This window comes from Vigna angularis, chromosome 4 (assembly GCF_016808095.1).
Source record: "Vigna angularis cultivar LongXiaoDou No.4 chromosome 4, ASM1680809v1, whole genome shotgun sequence".
Lineage (NCBI taxonomy): Eukaryota > Viridiplantae > Streptophyta > Magnoliopsida > Fabales > Fabaceae > Vigna > Vigna angularis.
In genome coordinates, this window is record NC_068973.1 from 3,285,663 (window position 1) to 3,306,476 (window position 20,814).

The following is a 20,814-nucleotide window of genomic DNA, read 5'->3' on the forward strand; positions in this document are numbered from 1 at the left end:
AATTTTGCACCAAAATTGACATAAAAAACTATATTATAAGATAAAGTATATATAGAATTTGATAATTTAAACTTGTTGTAGTTAACATAGTCATTTTCATCTTAACTTTATTCAATCTGAACATTATTTTTCTCCTTGTTCATTATTCAACTTAATATAATTAAGTGGGAGAGAAACATTCTTCTAATTTGTATATATTTTTTTAATTTAAAGTTATACATCACATGATATATTAGTAAGTATATAAACCAAAAAAAAAGAAAATTAAAATTTTTAAATAACTTCATAAACTTGAATTGTTATTTTAAATGAGCTCGAATCATACTCATAAATTCTATAAGTCAAACTCAAAACTTAGCAAAACTTCTTTATTTTAAAGAGTTCCATACTTAAACATTATCACCCACCATTTTCTAATAAGCATAACTTTTCTATAATCCTTTCATTTTTTTTAAATATCTTTTGTCACTGTGAAAGTCCTTAAATTTGATTCTTTTTTTTTTCCTTTTTACAACACCATTAACTAATTTTTTTCATTCATTTATACAATCCATTTCACCTTAAGATCATCATTTATAAGAATTAATTCATAATTCAAATGGGAATTAAGGTAAATAGAGAGCTGCATGCAAAAGGCCTATAAATCCTCTTTTACAACTTTCATCATTAATACTTTAATTCTTCTAGGAGTGTCATATCTACTACTAGCATGATGATGTTTGAATATATAAATTCTTCCATTAAATATCTTCAAACAATAATTACAGCTCACATTTTTCCCATTAACTAAAACATTTATTCTATATTTCCACCTTATATTATCCTATTTTCTACAACCTTTTTACTTCTAGGTGAAAGTGAGATATAACAACATTAACATCAATAGAATTTGAATTACTTTCATACATCTTAAAACTTGTATATAAACATAACCCAACAATGAAGCCAAATCATAATAAATCCATAATTAAATTAAGCCACAAAATGTGACACCCTAATCCAAAACCTTACATGAAAAAGAAGTCAAAAATGCATGAGGAGGAGGTAACGTAACATGACCCCAAACATTTCAGACAGGTGAAATGATGTTATGCCACAACGATAATAGAACACAAGGTGAGAACTCAAGACCAAACAAGAATAACAACAACAAAACACAATGACAAGCAGAGGTACGATGAAAAGAGAGGTGTGACAATAAAGATGATGAACATGAAACCAAGTTTTGGTGTGAAACACAAAAACCTAAATTTATGAAACAATCAATAAGTTGGACATTTTGAGTTTTTCTCTGACACTCTTCACTCTAACTCCGCGTTTCTACAAGTCATTTTGAATGGTGCAAAAAGTAATCAGTGAAGTGCAGAAAACAAACGCCCTAGCACATGGACAAGTCTATACACCCAAATAAGAGATTTTACTTCCTGCACCCATCAATTTCTTCACGCACACCTCATCAATGATCATTTTACCATCTCAAAAAAATGACTTCCGGAATATATTTTTCGGAAAATTTCCAGAATAAGCTATTCAGAATTATATTTTCAGAATCAAATTTCTGGAACCGAATTTCTAGAATCATATCTTCGGAATACATGAACTATATTTCATTGATCTCCTCCTCTAAATACATTCAACATTATATTCCTGATGCTGCAACTGCAAAGACTACACTTTGTATGTTGCATTGCATTGCCATTGGGTCTTAGTAAAGGCCATCTTCAGTCATCTTCTATTTTCAAGCTAGATTTGCATTGCTTGCTCTCTTCAAAGAGTTAGTATAGTTACGTACACATGGTTTTGCAGGTTAGCAGAGAAACATGTCAACACCACTTTACAAGTTGATTGTATTCTCTTGTCAAACTTCAAAGGGCTTAGGCAGAGAAGAGCAATGCCTCTAGCAGAGTTCAGAACTGCACATTAACAAAGTGAAGGAGATAAGAGAAGTAGTATGCACATAGCAAGTTCAAAAATTGCAATTTGGCTCAATTGAACCCTGGTCATAACTTGAACATAGTTCCATGTTCACTGACACTACCACCAGAAAGCTTTCTAATTATCTGCCATAACCGTTTGCTTCTTCCAGTACTAAGAGGACCTGAATAAGAATGCCTTCTAAATGATCCTGACACTCGCTTTCCATATCTTGCGGATGATGAGCTGAATAACTCTGATGCCAACAGCCTATTTTCAATATCAACTCCAGAATCATAATTGGTGGCTGAGGATTGGCCTTGAAAATTATCTGATACTTGTCTAGAATGACTGAAATCAACCGAGGTAGAACTTGAGCCTGTTTCTCTTGCCTCGTCACATTCATTGCACACTAGTTTTAAAGCCTGAACAACCTCACCCATAAAAGGACGGTCTGAAACCTCTGGTTGTACACACATAGAAGCAATGGCTGCAACTTTAGCCACACTATCAGAAGGCACATCAGGTCCCAGAGATGGATCTGTTATTGCTTCCACTCCTTCTTCGCTTGAGAGCAATGGACGAGCCCATGCAACGAGATTCTCTTGACCGGGCGGTCGTGACATGTCTACTGGTTTTCTTCCTGTCAAGAGCTCAAGGAGGACAACACCGTAGCTGTAAACATCACTCTTCACAAGAAGGTGGCCGGTCATTGCATACTCCGGAGCCACATAACTGAAATTGTTTTTCAAATATGAAAGAAAATTTATTTAGGGAATGCATAATAGTATAACAGCAAATAATTAAAATAGTTTTCAACCAATAATTGGACGTGGTTAAAAAGCAAATGGCTACAGAAGCAAATGTTCTTAGACATGGTTAAGAAATTACTTCATTTGACTAAATTGATAGGGTTCTAGTTTTAAAGTATCTAATCAATAAACCCACACAAATTTATTAAGTAAGTGATAAGATAAACTTAAGAGGTACTAATATGAGGAGGTAACTTGTACATAAACATATCCAAAGAAAAGAAGGAAAGAAAGAAGTCTGTTACCCAAAAGTTCCCATTACACGTGTTGATATGTGTCTGTTCTCCTCATCAGCTGCTGTTCGGGCTAATCCAAAATCAGATACTTTTGGAGTAAAATCATCTTCCAGCAAGATATTACTAGACTTGAAGTCCCTATGTATGACATGAGGACTTGAATCTTCATGCAGATAAGCCAGTCCACGAGCAGAGCCAAGTGCTATCTTTATCCGAGCACTCCAATCAAGGGGGCTATTTTTCTTGTCCATCCCTACCAAAGAACAAGATCAAATGTAAGAAAAATCATTAACTTAAAGAACTTAATTATTGGAATGGTATTTGAGACTAAGCTAGTTAAGTACCATGTAAATGGGATTCCACACTGCCATTTGGAATGAGTTCATAAACCAGGCACCGGAAGCTGACCTCTGCGCAAATACCAATCAATTTAACCAAGTTTCTATGGTGAAGCCGGCTAAGCATCTCTACTTCAGATAGGAATTCACGGTCACCATGATGATCCTCTCTTTTCAGAACCTTGACTGCCACTTTTGTCCCATCTTCTAGTACACCACTATAAACACGCCCAAAGCCACCTTCTCCAAGTACTCTGGAGTCATGGAAATTATCTGTGGCTTTCTCAATGTCATTCATGCTGAAAGTCTTAGCAGATCCTGCATAAGCAGCAATGCTAGACCGGAATGATGTTGAAGCTGAAGCAAGCCTGCCTCCAACTGCTGATCCAGCAGCACCTGTGAAATTTGTATTGTTTTTTCTTAATAGGAAAAAAATACAGCGTTTATACACCTTTTCTCTCTTCTTTTTTTTAAATGATCAACCAAGACAACGTTTATAACATGAAAAATGCACTACTTGACCAGATTTCAAGACACTACTATTGTATTACCTGGAGCTTTGGTAAGTGGAGGAGACAGAACATGTGGGGTTGATGCCAGTTTACTTGAATGATCTCTGAACTTGAACAAGGCCCAAGCAGCAGCAAAGCATAAAACAACTACTAGAAAAACTGAGAGAGAAATAACAGCAATCATGCCCTTGCTAATTCCACCTTTATGCTGCCTCTTTGATATGTCAACCCCAAGGGGCTTTATGGTCCTACTGTTATTGCCACCGCCAGAATATGGACCGCCATCAACAATTGTAATGCTTGAAGGAGGTAAAGGAGGAGATGGAGGCAAACCTATATTGAAAGAGCCACATAAATTTCTAACAAGAAAAGTCAGGAAGAGGGTACAAGACATTCAAAATTTAAATATACCTGGATAGCTCACATATAATACGTCATAATCACCAAAGTAAGAAGTCTTTATAGCAACCTGTTTATGCCAAAATCTCTCAGAAGCTAAAAAGGCTGTAGTGTTATCAAAATTTTCCCCAAGTGGTACCAAATCAATGAATACAATAGTTTTATCAGGTTGCATGTTTGCTGCATCAGCTCCCATAATGCGAACTTGACTTTGCTTCATGAAAACCCCAATGGCAATTTCAGAAGCAAACTCCGAAACCAAAGGGAAGAAAGTATACAAAGAAACACTAAGGCAAAGACCGACTTTCATGGGCCACACACATTTGCAAGGTGCACCAGGTGGAGTACTTGTATAAGGATCTGAGCAAACCAGTGTTATACAATCTAAAAAAATGAAGAAGAGACATTTATTTTTCAGTTTGATGAAGACACTAGGCAAAAAGATCGTACACTAGCAGAAATAACTCTTTTACTAGAGAGGAAACAAATAAAACCTTAACTATTAACTAACCTTCATTGGGAGGTGGCGGTGGTAGTGCTTGATTACGAGGTAGGATCGGCTTCTTAGGGCTCTTGGAAGAAGGCCGAAAAGGAGATACCTCGGGAGGATGAATTGGAACTTGCAATAATAAACACAATCAATGGATGCAAAAGGATAAGTAGATGGTACTGAAAAGACCAGACTTCTAAAATGTATGCAATGAGTATACAAGTTTAGTCTTTCTTACTTTTGGTTGAATGAGGGAGTATTTTGAAGGATGGAGAAGGAGCTGGTGAAATCTGGCTTACTGGTGACTGAAACGGGGAAACTGTTGAACCTTCTGTGAACAAAAGTTTCAGTGATTAAATTTCCTGTTATTTCTTTATTTATTTATTTATCAGTCTAACAGAAGAAACATGTTATAAGCTCACCAAAACTTTTTATGTACCTGTGTTCAATGGTGATGGAGCATGTTGTCTTTGCCTACTTGCTGGCAACCGTGAGGGAGGAATTGGTTCATCTACATAAAATAACCAAGCAAAAAGTAATATATTCAATTGTAGTGAATTTCGGAATTTGTGTGAAACAATTATATTGATTGATTAATAAAACAAACCTTGGTGTTTTAAAGTGGAAGGAGAAACTGAATATGATGATGCAGGAGCAGGGCTTCTGATTGTGTTCCTTGTGTGGTGATGCTTATAGAATGTGGTTGAAGGTGAAGATGCAGGAGGGTAATCTTTGTTAGGAGATGGTTCAGGAGCATAGTGAAATTGCCTTGCTACATGTGCAGAAGGAGGAACCACGGCATAAAAGAAAATAATAAAGTTAACTCAGTATGCGTACATAAATATATTGGTTTAGTGTGTATTTTAATAATTAAAATTACATTCCTTGTTTTCTGTATTGTTTTCCATCTTCTAAAGCTTTAGGTTTAGATAGTAAATAATTGGAGATGATAAAAAAGAATGCTGATAAGATAATTTTAAAAAAGGTAAAATTACATTTCCATTAGAATTCAAGCTTTATGTCAACTCTGTATTTATTAGACTTAAAAAATCATTCATGTGCTCCTTTGCCCACTTTAATGAGGGTTGTTTTTTCACATGATATTGGAGTCTCTATGACAAAGAGTTCTTGAGTTCAAAACTTTGCCATTACCATTGAATATGAAATAAATAGAATTTCAATTCATGATAAAACGTTAATGTTCAATGTCCACTTTTAAGCCAAATGAACTCGTGTGAAGGAAAGCGTTTAGAATAAAGTCTTTCTTGGTCTTTAACCAGCTAAGGTTTTTGGAAGAGTAGGTTTTTGACAGAATTGTTAGGGTAATCTTGTTTTTATTCAGGCTGTTAGTACAATGAGCAATCCTCTAGTTAAGAAATGGAAACTCATAAAAAGCAGTTTAATATTACTGTATACCTTGAGTAGGGGAATGTACTATAGCGGGTAGCGGCTTTGGTGTTTTGTATGGAGGAGCAGAAACTGGTTCTCCACCTCTTTTCCAATTGAAGCTTCTAGAAGGTGTTAATGCTGGAGAGACAACCGGTGCTGCATCAAATGTTTAGTGCTAATTAAATTTCCATCAGTTGAAGAAGGATTGATCCTGTAAGTAGAACAGGCAATCCTCTAGAAGAATGTGACTCATCAAAAATAGTTTAATGTTATCATATACCTTGAGTAGGGGAATGTACTATAGCCGGTAGTGGCTTTGGTGTTTTGTACACTGGTGCAGAAACTGGTTCTCCACCTTTTTTCCAACTAAAGCTTCTGGAAGGAGTCAATGCAGGAGAGACAATAGGTGCTGCAGCAAATTTTTTGTGCTAATTAAACTAATGCACAATAGAACTAACAACGCTGAAGAAATTATTGTATTCCAATGTGGTAAAAGATGCTCCATTGTAAAGATATATGCTAATAGTTGTAACTAAATTTATCTCAGTGATTGCATATTCTTTTTCATATTTAGCAACTTTGTGGTTTTAGCTCCTTGGGATTGAGGTGTGTGAAGCGAGAAAGCAAGGGAGAGTCCACCCTTAATGTGGATGCACCCTTTGTCTCACCTTAGAAGATATAAATCACAATGTTGATAATCTTTAACATTTGGAATTTAGGTTTACGATCTAGGTCAATCTTACAAATCTGACTTGTAAAATAAGGACAGACTAAACCTTATAAGCACCACTTAGGCCATATTGCTTATTGCTTATTTTTCCACTTTGCATGTTGCAAAGATTAGGCAAGTAAACTAAACATTACGTATCAGTCACATTCTTTTTTTTATCTCAATTCAATTTTTCAGGTACATAATCCAATCCTCACTTCATAACTCCTTGTCATGTGAGGTTAAAAGGAGATAGAGATATAATTCGTGGGACATCAATAACTATTGTAATTCAACAAAAAAATGCACATTGTACATAAGATTGGTTTTAAACCTTCATCATTCGAAGAGTAGAAAGACTATAGATGTGGAAACGAAAATATTAAATCTTTAACAGAAAAGAACAACTGTAATGTATTTGGAAATAAAACAACAAAATCAACCAGGGGAGGGGGGGTAATGGTACAAAATCCTTTCTCAAAATTTGCACCTGGTGATTTGGATGGAGAAGCTGCTGGTATGACTGGGTGGACTAATGGTGGATCTACTGGAAATGGACTTGATGGTGCAACTGATGCTGCAGGGATAAAATAAAAGAAAAATTAATGATACAAGTAAAAGGGAGAATATAGATATTTTAATTTATACCTTCTTTCATCAAAATAAGGATATTGTTGGTTATTTTCCATTTTCTGTGTGATGATGCAATATATTTTGTGCTTTCATGAAAAAGGAAGTTTAGAATCACAACAGTTATATAAAATTAAACAACATACGTGACATTTTTTGTGCTGGGGTGTGAGTGTGACCATTATTTGCAGTTCCATTGTGAAGATCAGGGAGGGAATTTCCATGAGTTGGTTGACTAACAGACGAATTTTTTGGCAAATTTGTAGGGGGTTGTGCAACTGGGGCTGTTAAAAATGGTCATGGAATCAAATACTTTAACTCAGTATCAACTGAAAATTGGCAATGAAAGAAAATAAAAACAATTATAAACCCTCAAATACAATTACCGTGTGAAACTGGCTCCAATGTGTGACCTCTGGGAACAGATGGAGGCCAACTTCCATGTTCGGTTGGCTGACTCACTGGTGGATGTTCAGGAAAACTGAATACTAAAGGGGCTGTTGGAAATGCATTAGGAAAACAGACTTTTGGCTTAATACCAACTACAAGTTGTTAATAAAAAAAAGAAATTTAAGAAGAAATCAGGAGACAACTTTTTTACTTTCATCACATGCCTGGTGAAATTGGCTCGGGGATGTGACCATTATTTGCATCATCTCTATGAGGCAAACTTCCATTTTCACTTGGCTGGCTTACTGGTGAATATTTGGGCAACTGTGTAGAAGGTATTGGAACTACGGCTGTTCCAAGTATTCAATAGAAAAGCATATTTTTAGGTCAATACCAACTGGAAGTTGGATATGATGAAATGGAAAAACCATCATTCAGAATAGCAACTACATGACAAGACTTTTTATCACACACCTGGAAAAGCTGGCTCAGGCTTGTGACTCGTATTCCTCTCATCAGTCTTAGGAGGCAAACTTCCATGTTCAGTTGGTTGGCTGACTGGTGAGGTTTTTGTCAAATTCCCTGAAGGTACTGCAATGGGAGCTGTTGAAGAAGTGATAAAAGAGTTGAATTTGGGTTATTCTTAATGGGAAGTTTCCCCCAGAAAACAAATTTCTCGGTCATGTACCTGGAGCAATTGGTGTGAAAACAGGAGGACTAAAAGCAGGTGTTTTGCTTTGAGGTGGACTTAGTTGTATGGATGGTGAAACATTCCTTTCTGCAGTTGATGGTCCAAGAGCACCATTATACGGTGGTGATGTTGATGTAATGGTGCTTGCACCAGGACTAGGAGATATGGATGGTTCAGATTCTCTTGTCTTCTCGGGAGTTGGAGCTGATTTAGGAGGTGGTAATAAAAATGGCCCTGGATGGTGAAAACCCAAGTTTCTGGTCAGATAATCGCAATATAATTAATCTGGTGGACTAAAGGACTGAGATTACCATTCGGTACTTCTTGAAGGCTTGGTGCAATGGTTCTCCATGGTTCTTTTGGGTGTATAAAACCAGGTGCTTCACTGGGGGAAGGATTCACATATATGGTTTTTGGAGATGGGGATATAAAAAACCCTGGAAGAAGGAAAAGAAGTATTAGATACCAGAATAAGCTAATAGGGAGAGTTCAAAAGGCTTAAAATTCAAATTCATTTTGTATGATATTGTTAGATTTGATTTTAGATTAGATTAGGTATACCATTAGGATCTGAAGGTGATCTTGGTGGACTGCTTCCCCATGGCAGTCCAAGATGGATAGGAGCAGGTGCTTCACCACTAGGATGACTGACTGGAAGGAATGCTGGAGATGGGGATATAATAGACCCTAGAAGAACATATTATCAATCGAAAGCCAAAAGTTCCATGGGAGAAAAGAAAAAAATATCAACTTTCTTTTCTATCAGCAGGATTAAAATTATCAAATCTGATGACTTATGTTCATTAGTCAGGGTTCAGGGTTTGGCCTCACATCAGTTATATCTTGATGAAAAATTTAACATTTGGAATCTTGGTATTTCTCTTCTGTCTTGTTTTTCAGGCTAGTTTGTACTCTGTGTGTATTAGGAAAACTAATTTTGAAATAAAAATGAAGGATTGTAGTTCAATTGAGAGATGGAAGAGTTCCGAAATCAAATTTCGGCCCCTACAAATTTAAATGTTGAAGGCCATTAGATTCTTAAGGAACAACACTAGCTTCTCATAATGAGCATTTAAATGGAACTAAGAAATCAATGCACACGTTAAAAGTACCTTCACTAGATGAACCTCCACGATTTTAAAATGATCACGGTGAGGGTAAGAAATCAATCAATATGCCAAAAGTAGCTTCACTACAAGAAACCCTCTGACTTTAAATATTCTGTAAATTACAAGCTACGATTTTCTTAAGCCAGTAAATCCTATATGCATCTATTTTTATGCTTAGCAAATGATAACTCCTGTTATGAAGCAATGATCACAGACAGAAAGAACCATTAACTATATATCAGCTGAATCTGTTGTAAGCAGCCAATGTATTTTTATTCTAGTAAGACAGGCTCACAGCAACAACGAAGGGTGTAACCAAGGGTTATAAAACCATTAGAAACTTGCCTTTTGTTTAATATATTCAAACCAAGATAAGATTTTGTAGGCAATGCAAGAGTACAACAGAAATAGGACATCAAATGCCTGCTTTGCTTATCCTATCTCTGAGTATAAAGGTTTAAATAGATACTCTTATAACAATTTTAAAAACATGTATACTAATCAAGATCACGTACTTCTAACCAAAGCATAAGTGTGTCATAATCTATAACAAACTCAGGCTAAAATTTCTGAAGAAGACAGTAACTTCAACAAAGAGTTCTGAGAACAAAGAACGTACCTTGAGATCCTTGGAATGCCACAACAAAGCCAATGACGCAGAGCTTCAACAGCTGCAGAATCAGAGCCAAGATCACCCCCATCTCCAAATATAACCTCTTCAGAAGTGAGTCAACAGAGCAACAGGACAATAAATAGGAGAAAAATAAAACTACAGCTTTGGAAGCTTATTACTTGAAGCAAGAACAACTAGAGGTTAAATTGAAGAAGACCCACATATAGTGACACCAAAGCAATGAGAAGGAAGGTTATGGAAGAAGCCAGAAGAGTCTTTGGTGAAAAGGGCAAGTGCCAGAAGAAGTGCGTCTTGAGAACAGGTTGAGCTCATGAATTGTGAGAAACAGAACAGAGAGTCTTCCATGGCAGGGGTAGAAGAGATTAGAAAGTAAAAGGTTAAAACTCTATCCACTGGAGTTGGTAACTAGATCAAGTATAAAATTGATGCAAAGCAATAAAAATAAGCACTTTGTGTATTCCACAATCCACACACACTTCAAGGAACCTCAAGAAAGGAAAAAGTAACAGACCCCTTCTCAGAGAGAGAGAGAGAGAGAGAGAGAGAGGCAGTTGGGGTGGGACAGACAGGTTCAAAAACAGAACACAAGAGTCTTATTTTTTGTATTAATAAAATGTGTAGTTAATTTTTTGTCTGCTAATTTTCAGTGGGAAAGTCAGATTTATGCGTTGTTGTCAACAGAGGATAATTACCAAACTTTTCTTTGATTTCAGTTCAATGGAGGTTGCCTAGTTGCTTTTCCTCTTCCCTTTGGGCAGCTCTTGGTGGCCATCTTCAGAAAGTGATTTATTGAGTAATAAGGTGTGCCATGTGGCAAAATCTTGTTCCGATCCCTCTTGAATCTCCCCCACATGATCTCGTATTAATTAATGCTTAATTGACTTCTGCCACACCCAATAAATGGTCACCAATGAAGTTATAATGCTATGATCAATTTTAAATTGCTTCTTGTTTAGGGAAAAAGTACAGGATCCAGTGTCCAACACATGCTTCTGCATCAGACTTTTAAGGCCAGAATTTCAGTCACATGGTTTTGCTGTAAGAAGGGACTAATTCATCTCTACACATCATTTTTTTATCCATTGATACGAATTTATCTAGGTTGATTATGAACTTTCTATCTAGCAGTATGAGTTTTCTTTTTGTCATCTCTAATGGCAGTTCATGCTGCACCATTCTCTGACTTTTTCAACTTGATTATTGCCTAACTATTTGTCCCTAGGCTTTTATCCAGCACCCCAGTTGAAATTAAGGGCTTTGATCTGGTAAAGAGTACAGTTTTAAATCAAATCGTTATTATTACTAATGTTCTTGTAACGTTAAGTAACCTCTGTGGGTGATGTATTGTAACTTTTTTTAAAACAGAAAACATCAACCCTTCATAAAAAAATTCAAGTTTTATACCTTTTTTGGGACTAATTTGATGAACTGTTACAAAGGTGGTATGTTCTGTTTCCATTTCTAAACCTTTTTTTTCTAATGATAAAGAAAGCTTCTGTTCTGATGATAAGGGAATCAGAGCAATAAATTGTTGTCCCCAAACTACGCATTCTTGACAGATGCATGTGAAAAATAACCGAAAGAGAAAACAAGTTGAACAAAATTTAGACTGAGAAAAAGACAAAAGCATCGCTATGTAATTGATGAACATGAAACAAAGTGTTTTTTTCGAGAGAGGCATTTCTTCTTGCCCAATAAGAATTCAATTATTTTGTTTCTTAAATAAAATATTAAGATTTAAGTGTTGTGGATTTAAAAACTTAACTCAAAATGATTTTTAATTAAAATTTCATATTCCTTTTAACCTCTTATTTTAATTTTAATGTAATCATACTACTAAAATAAAATATTTCATTAAAAATATTTAGAAATATATTTATTTAAAGTATATCGAATCTTATCCAAAAGATAAAACTATAATAATATAAGACTTTTATATCTTTAGTTTTTAACTATGATTTTATACCAAAAATATATATAATAAAATCTACAATCGTTCCACGACTTAAACAATTGGTTCATCATCTCTCAAAGAAAACCTTCAACTTGTATATTGTAAGGGCTTGGATTTGAGTCAGCAAAAAGAGGATGACAAGTGGCAAAGGATGAGAGGTTGAGTACTTTAAAATAAAATTTCATTAGTTTGGAAACATTGGTTTTTAACTCTTTCCTCTTGTCTGAGAAACCATTCATCTTCCTGCAAGCTCTCTCCTCCTCCTATGTCTTCTCCCTTTCCATTCTTCACACTGAACCATTAAATTCTCGATTAGGTGCTGCCCCAACGATCACAAAGTAGCGGGTATTGCTCTTAGTCGATCAATTTTCTCTAATCTGAACCGGTAAGAAAAACCCCTTTCTCATGTGCCTTAGGGTTGTAAGCATGTGATTGAACTTGTTGCATGCAACCCATTTCGTTTTCTTCCATAATCTAGTTTCTATTTGGTGCTAAGATTCGTTTTCTATCATCGATTGATGATTTATAGGTGATTCTAACATTTTGAAAGTGCAAGCAAGTGGTCTAGGGTTCCTACTTGAGCTGGGTTGTCTACACTAGAGGTAAGGGGAGCTAGTTCTTCTTTTTCGATTTAGTTGTATGACGTGAATGCATGATGATTTTCAAATTGGGATGTTGTTGGAAGCATAATTTTGATTTTGCTAACTTGAAATGCATGTATGGAAGTGTGAGTGTTATGTGAATTTGGTGATTGATGGATATGAACTGTTTGGGATGATTTTGAGTGATGAATTATGTATGTTGGAACTGCTTTGGTGTGGAAAATTTGTTGTGGTGTTGATAGGAAGGAAAATCAAGTGTCTTAGGGTCACTTTTTGGTCATTTTTAGAGGAAGTGAGGTAGTGATTTTGAGCAAATGAGGTTTGTCATGTTTTTAGACTGTGGGGACAGTTTCACCCACTGTATTGTGACTTGTTTGAGTCACTGATTTGGTCAAGATAGGTGCAAAGTGGTAAGAATCAAATTTGGGTCCCTAAGTTGTGGAAGTTAGTGTTTTGGGCTGAAAGTGAACTTTAATCACTAAAAAAATGGTAGTAGAAATGTTTAGAATCATTTGGATAAGTGTAATTAAGTCTAAACGAGAATTAAGAGTCTAAGAAGTTGAGAAAAGTGGTTAGAAATGGTTAAGGGAGATTCTGATACAGTCTGCAGAATTCTGAGAATTCTGCAGAATTAAATTCTGCAGAATGTGCAAACTGAGCGTTCGTCCATGTCGTAGTTGAACGCTCGGTCATGCCATGTGCTGAGTAGCGTTCGGTCAGTTGAAGGTTTAATTAGCGTTCGGTCAGGGGTTGAATTAGTAGCGAGCGTCCATAAGTAGTAGCGAGCGTCCTTAAGTAGTAGCGAGCGTTCATATTGGAGGCGTTCGACCTAGTGTTTGATCCCACAGTGTTCGTCCAAATAGGGTTCGTCCAAGTGCTTTTGACGTTCGTCCAAATAGGGTTCGTCCAAGTGCTTTTGACGTTCGTACAAATAGGGTTCGTCCAAGTGCTTTTGACGTTCGTCCAAACAGTGTTCGTCCAAGTGTTTTTGACGTTCGTCCAAACAGTGCTCGTCCAAGTGCTTTTGACGTTCGTCCAAATAGGGTTCGTCCAAGTGCTTTTGACGTTCGTTCAAACAGTGTCCGTCCAATGGGTTTTGGACGTTCGTCCAAACAGTGTCCGCCCAAGGGCTTTTGGCGTTCGTCCAAATAGTGTTCGTCCAGTGATATTTTCTGTTATGTTTTCTCTCATCCAGTAAGTTATGTTATTTAAATATTTCGGTTACAATTTATGAATGCATCTTCATGTGATCCAGATTGGTTGAAAGTGTATGGTTATAAGTGGTTTATGATGTACATTGTTGATCCAAAAGAAATATCATGAGATTTAAAATGGTAGGATTTAATCGAAAATTAAGATCTCTCGGTGGGATCGGTTAGTGTATTGAATGAATGTAAGAGGCTTCCATATGGGGGGTTATCCCTAACACTCCAACGGTCTTTCATTCTCACTTAGAGAGGATTGACGCGTGTGGTGGGAGTAGTGGGAGGTCCTAGGGTAGACGCTATCACTGGAGGTCTATCCCGCGGTAACGGACTAGCCTTGTGTATGGTCGGGTGGAACCCCTCGGCAATGGCTTTGCAAAGCAGTAGAGGCCATCACAAGTGCACAACCCGCCCCAGCTCTACATACATTCTATGTCCGAACGTGTCTGGAGTCTTAACAGGATAGGATGCTTGTCTTGATGAGTTTTATGAAATAAATGCTTATGTTTATGTTGACTAAGGTGTTTATATGTGTAAGGATTATTCTGGTAAATGCTAGATTGATTGAAAAGGAATTGTATGATTGTTTGAGACCTAGCTCACCCTTGCATTTGTATGTGTTGCATGTGTTTGCTTTCCCCTTGCGATGATCATCCAATCCTTTGGATGTGAGCAGTAGGTGATGATGTACCTTTGGAGCAAGCTTTGGAAGTTGAGGAAGACCCAGCACCTAGTGCTTAGGATTTCTACTAGCTCTTATGTTAAGTAGCTCTTCATTTTGAAAGACTTCTAGACTTCATTTTATCATGATCCGTCTTTTGGAAAACTTTTTTAGGTCTCTTTAAAATTTCAATAGTCTTGTATTTTGGAGAGTTGTGAACTTGTACTTAAGTTTTAACACTTCCCAGCCAGACTTGGATAACTGTACTCATTAATCCTATCTATTGTGTACTCTTAACTGCTTTCTATTATTATAATCGATGCATTCTACATATATACGTTGCTATATATTTTGGGATGTCACATATATTCATTTATTCACACTAATAAGGTGATCATTGCAAAAAGAGATATTCAAACATATAACAAACATATAAGAAAAAGTAAGCTAATATACAAAAGGAACATCATATATTCATAAAACATGTTTTTAACTCAAGTAGATCCATATTACTCAATTAAAGAATCCCACATGAGTACTTTTAGCTAACCAAATCAGATACATGTTTCTCGTAATTCAAAAGCCAACATCACTGATACATAACAGATTCAACAAGTGAAACAATATATATCACAATCAATAATAATTCATAGCTCAAGCTTAAATCACACTCTAATAATTAAAACATACAACAATATATAAAGACAACAAATTTACTTTCCTTCACATTTAGGACAACTCAACATAGCCAAAACACCTCTATCTCCACAAGATGTTCTATATACACATAGACACATCACAGAGACGATCAGGACATATAGTTATAATCATTAATCAACATAGAGTCATATGAAATATTAAAAAGACGCATGCATATAGAAGAAGAATTATATGAAAATGGAAATAGACCAAAAAATTTGTTGAAACTCAATTTGCGTGAATGAATAAATTGAACGGTTTAAATTAAAATCCCATTTTAATTTCTAGTACTTTACATTTCTTATTAAAATTTAGGAATGTGTTGGATTGGAATTTCAGAAAAAAATATTTTTTTACTAAAAAAGTGTTACTTAGTGAATTAATGAAAATATAATTTTTTATTTTACTTTTACACTTAATGTTGTTTTATGACCAACTCGGATTTTTTTACTATAGAACTGTTACGACAGAATTTTAGCAATGCAATTCATATTTATTTGCATTCAACAAGTTAAAAATGAATTATATCGCATTCTATGAAAAATAACAAACAAGAAGTGAATATATATATATATATATATATATATATTGAAACATATGGTACTGGAAATTTTTTGTTAAATATTTATGTGAAAATAATATAAGTTAAAACCATATATATGAATTTAACTCCATAGGATAGAAGTAATACTGAAGTAAGACTAGTGTTTTTAATATTATAACATCAAATACATAATTATAAAGAAATGCAAACATCACCTTTGCACAAATCAATTTCGATTTTTTCTGTTTTTTTTTTCTCAAAAGAAAAGCAACGGTAAAAAAAGATACTAATATAGTAGAATTTATTCTTTATAAATTTCTAATAGAGTGTTTAGATAGGTTTATCATTTTAAGTTAAAAATAGTGGGAAACTCTTTAAATATGTCTTTCTTTTTTATGTGTGGTTTAGGTTTATTTATTTATCTTTTTTACTAATTTTTTAATTTGTCTGTTTGTGTATATTGCTTTGACTGATAGTAGTATTATTTTATAATAATTAATTGCTTATCGAAATGGAAGATTCACAACAACAAATAAATAATCAAATTATTTATTATTTTTATTAATAGTCCAATATTAATGGCACTAAAATACAATTTGATTAACATAAATTTGCATAATACATAGCACTTATGATTTCATATTTTGTAACTTTTTTAAAATCCAATTTAAAAATCATAATTCTAAAATTATTTTCTAAATGTATTTATAAAATCATGACATTTAAAAAAAATTAAAATATTTGAAAAGATATTCAAAATCTCAATGAAATACATACCCTTAATTATATATAAAATTATGAAATACTCCATATAATAATATAATGATCCAAAGTATAGAAGAAACACACACACACACGTTAATATAATGAAAAAGATATAAAAGAAAAATAAAATCTTACTAAATGTTGACAATCTTTATTTTTTAATAAAAATTGACGATGAGCAAAGATTATAAATATTTCATACAAATAACCATGACTGTCGATCATAACCAAATTGATCAGTGGATTTAACCAATTTGGTTATGGTGAAAAATCAACAATTCCTCTCAAATTGGCTAAGAAATTTACAATTTTAACTATTTTCTTAAAATAGATAAAAATGAACCCAAAACATTAGTAATGTTTCTTTCATATAACTTGCCATTGTTAATAAATATTACAGTCTATTATTTAATTTTCAATTTAAATAAAATTCAAATATAAAAACATATATATATATATATATGGGGTTTGCTAACGCGCGTACGCATATATATGGGGTTTGCTAAGGCGCGTACGCCTGTTTTTCAGTGGGTACATTTTAGCAACGTGTACCGGATTTTAGTAGTAAGTTTTAAGGTTAAGGGTATTTTAATAATTTTCATTCTCAAAACTTAACAAAAAAAAAAGAAACCCCCCAAACTCTTACTCACCTCTCTCATTCCTCTCAATTCTTTCTCTTTCATCTCTCTCACTCCAACCTTTTCTCTGTCATCCCTACTGTAGTCCCAATTGAAAAAAATCAGAAACACTTGCCTTTAAACAATTTGCCTTTGTAAAGAGTTGAGTCATTGACATAATCACCTTCAAACAAAGGTTAATTCAAGATCTTTTCAATTTCAGCATCTTCACTAACCTCTCTAATTTCATCATCTGCATATGTTGAATCATCATCTCTAAAAAAATCCTCCAGGCCAATTACCAATCTTTCGGATGTCATTATGCTTGTGAAAATTAGATAAAATTATATACGACAAAAATTATAAAATAAAGACAAAAATTATAAAATAAAAACTCATTATAAAATCATTTTTTGTAAGAAATTGTTTAACAACGAGTATTTCTGATTTTTTCCAGGTCAATTACCAATTTCTTTATGCTTATAAGATGAAAAATCATTATAAAATCATTTTTTTTGTAAGATTGTTTAACGGTAAGTGTTTCTGATTTTTTCAATTGGGGCTGCAGTAGGATGACAGAGAAAAGATTGGAGTGAGAAAGATGAAAGAGAAAGGGTTGAAAGGAATGAGAGAGGTGAGTAAGAGTTTGGGGGTTTTTTTTTTTTTTTAATTTTGAGAATGAAAATTATTAAAATATCCTTAACCTTAAAACTTAGAATCCATGATATATAAAGATATTTTTGTCTACTAAAACCCGGTACACATTCCTAAAATGTATCAACTGAAAAACAGACGTACGCGCGTTAGCAAACCCCTATATATATATATATATTAAATGTTAATAAATTATACATATTTCTTCATATTATTTTGTATATTTGTAATTATCAAAGAAGTAATGTTATGAAAACCAAATAGATGTTTTATGAATTTATTTAGCAGTTTTAAATAAGAGTATTAATTAAGAAAGAGAAAAACAGGATATGTTAATCTGAAAGAGTGGGCAGCATGAGTGATGGTTTCCTTGGATTTTAGGGCAAAGACAATGACATGAGAAGGTGGTGAATCTTTTCTTGTTCACATGCACTATTGCACCATAACACCATTGATAATGGTAGGGTCCATTCTCACACATTTTCTTTCACTAACTTCTCTCTCCAACCATTAATTTATGTAAGTGCAACTCATATACCCCACAAAGGGATCATCACCTCTAATTTATGGACACTAAAGACAACTAATCTTCAAGAGACTCAATTCAAAATTAAGTATTTGAACCTAATGTCCACTGTAATAATATGTTAACATAATGTTTTTACAATATTTTGACATAATATATATGTTATTTTTTTACTAAATCTATAATACGTCAATGTAATAATAAATCAACAAAAAAAACATTATGTACTGTATTAAAATATTATCAAAAACATATATGTATTAAAATATCTTTTTCTTTTCTATTACATGTTAAATAAAATACAAAATTTCCTTTTCATTTATGTGTGTAAATGAATGTTTCAACATTTATAATCATCATGGAAACTTGAAACCAATGCATTTAAATATTTTTGTCATGTTTTTTACCACAATTCATTTTGGAATAACAAAAACTTAACTATTAATTTTGGATTAATCTTAGTGTCCTTTTTGTTTTGAAATTATATCAGATTAAATTAGGTGATCTTTCCTTTTCAATTATATATAAATATACGAAATTTGAATAAAAATATTGCCTAAAGATATATAAGCTTGGTTCCATTTAGAAAAAAGTAAGAGTAATTAGAAAAAAAATGATTCTAAAAATAAAAGAAACGTGTCTTACAAGATTGATATTTCATTAAGTATAATTATAGTTGCAATTTCAAATACCTTTCAATTTTGACTTATTATATAATGAAGAAGTGAAATTCACACTCCCACCAAGATAGTGAAACCCACCAAACATTCTTGGCAACCACCAACGACCTTCACGTATCAAAATAGTATATACATTGATGTCAAGACCATGAAAACAACAAACACGATTGGTCCAATTATTAATAAAAACAAAGTATATGTGGTGGCTATTTCACAAAGTGGAACAAATAAATACATGAAAAGTTTATAAACAAATTCAAAGACAGTTCTCAAATTCCACGTCATTACTCTCACTAAGAAAAGCAAAAAAAAAAATGTCACATGGTATGTGGAAAAGGACACCCAACAAAGAATATAACCACGTACACATACAACATGGTCCGCTTGTCTTTTTAACATACATATATCCTCTCTTTTTCTTTCTTTCTTAATTTTCAAGTCTCAAATACTAATTTCATTAATAAAAAATAAACTTTAAGTTTAACTCAGACCTATAAAACTGACTTAGTCGATGTAAGACTTTCAATATATCTCCTCATATTGAGATATATATGATACCATATTAAGAAGCGGACTTTAAATCTAATTCAATTCCACAAAATTAACTAAGTGAGATTTGTACTGATTTATATATTATAAATTGGTTTTATCTTTAGTCGGTATAAAACTTTCAACACCCATAAAAAATATATATGTTTTTCTTTTTAAAGTTAAAAAAGAAGAAAGTTCTAAGTAGAACGTGACATTATGCATGTTTGAAAAGGTTTCCTTGCAACCCTTTATCTAATTTCTGGTTACTCACTCCACCATGTTACTCCCTTTGGTCCACTCAATTTTTCATCCATTGTTAGGGTTTCGATCATCATCATATATATTTCTTTGCCTCTCGGAGCTAAACCTAATCTTTTGATACAAGGTAACAACCATGAAGTTAGCAAAGGAAGAAGGGGACCAAACATAAAAGAGTTTCGTCCAATGCTTTGAAACCATGTGCAAGAACTTTTTAACACACAATTCTTATATCACATGCATAGCTTTAGGATCTTCACTTTTGCTAAGGCTGAAAGAGGCACATTTGAAGAACATTCCCATGGTTGTTGAGGTGGTTCCTTCCTACAATGCTGAATTCCCAAGAAACCTCTATAAAATATATTAACATATATATATAAATTGACCCACCAGCAGCTCAATACTTAAAATTTTTTACTTACATTTACATGTGCGTAATCTTCTATTTTTAAATTCTACATGTGTGTATTTTTTTTCTTTTTTGCGTGTTTATGATTTCTTTTTTGTATATTTCTATAGAATTGTGTTTTAAATTCAACCAAAGAATATCTATGAATATGAATAAACAAATAAAATACATAAAACTTATTTTCCTTGATATAAATTATTATTATTATTATTTAAAATATATTAAATCTCGTATATGTATTGGGTTGTATTTCTTATCTAAGAATCTCGGTTATGATTCTCAAATATATTAAATTTAATAAGATATTATTATTTTTTAATCTTTTGTAAATTTAACAAAGACTATTATTATACAGTAATATTAATAAGATAAATATAGCTAGAAAATAACTTCATTAAATATAATAATGTGAGTAAAAACCATGTGTTTATCAAGAAAGAGATGAGAAGAATATCA

The 20,814-nt window shown here is 33.4% G+C and overlaps 1 protein-coding gene and 1 long non-coding RNA gene across 14 annotated transcripts; one reads left to right on the forward strand and one right to left on the reverse strand.

Moving 5' to 3' along the window:
* Nucleotides 1-1,421: 1,421 nt before the first annotated feature.
* LOC108331407 (receptor-like serine/threonine-protein kinase ALE2) lies at nucleotides 1,422-10,909 on the reverse strand. Of its 13 annotated transcripts, none has more exons than XM_017566060.2 (21): nucleotides 10,454-10,909; nucleotides 10,239-10,335; nucleotides 9,072-9,197; nucleotides 8,822-8,947; nucleotides 8,508-8,744; nucleotides 8,294-8,422; nucleotides 8,044-8,169; nucleotides 7,816-7,926; nucleotides 7,576-7,713; nucleotides 7,290-7,376; nucleotides 6,371-6,499; nucleotides 6,118-6,246; nucleotides 5,309-5,473; nucleotides 5,141-5,212; nucleotides 4,940-5,032; nucleotides 4,723-4,830; nucleotides 4,224-4,595; nucleotides 3,852-4,145; nucleotides 3,307-3,696; nucleotides 2,972-3,215; nucleotides 1,422-2,649 (listed from the first exon to the last, which is right to left on the reverse strand). In XM_017566060.2, exons 2-21 carry the CDS (start codon nucleotides 10,318-10,320, stop codon nucleotides 2,001-2,003), a joined length of 3,807 nt encoding a protein of 1,268 aa, XP_017421549.1. In that variant the 5' UTR covers nucleotides 10,321-10,335; nucleotides 10,454-10,909; the 3' UTR covers nucleotides 1,422-2,000. The 13 variants fall into 13 exon arrangements, with proteins under 13 accessions (XP_017421549.1, XP_052732168.1, XP_017421551.1 ...); XM_052876208.1 differs by having other exon boundaries at nucleotides 10,239-10,290; nucleotides 10,454-10,547; XM_017566062.2 differs by having other exon boundaries at nucleotides 9,072-9,173; nucleotides 10,239-10,909.
* A 1,452-nt stretch (nucleotides 10,910-12,361) lies between these two features.
* Nucleotides 12,362-14,972, forward strand: LOC108331385 (uncharacterized). Its single transcript, XR_001832378.2, has 3 exons — nucleotides 12,362-12,592; nucleotides 12,737-12,809; nucleotides 14,691-14,972. It is a non-coding gene; the product is annotated as an uncharacterized LOC108331385 (long non-coding RNA).
* The last annotated feature ends 5,842 nt before the right edge of the window (nucleotides 14,973-20,814 follow it).

Coding starts and splice junctions, on each gene's coding strand:
- LOC108331407 (XM_017566060.2), bottom strand. CDS start 10,320: ATGGGGGTGATCTTGGCTCTGATTCTGCAGCTGTTGAAGCTCTGCGTC. Junction 7,377..7,575: donor CCCAGCACAAAAAATGTCAC/GTATGTTGTTTA, acceptor TTATCCCTGCAG/CATCAGTTGCACCATCAAGT. Junction 4,596..4,722: donor ACCGCCACCTCCCAATGAAG/GTTAGTTAATAG, acceptor TCATTTTTTTAG/ATTGTATAACACTGGTTTGC.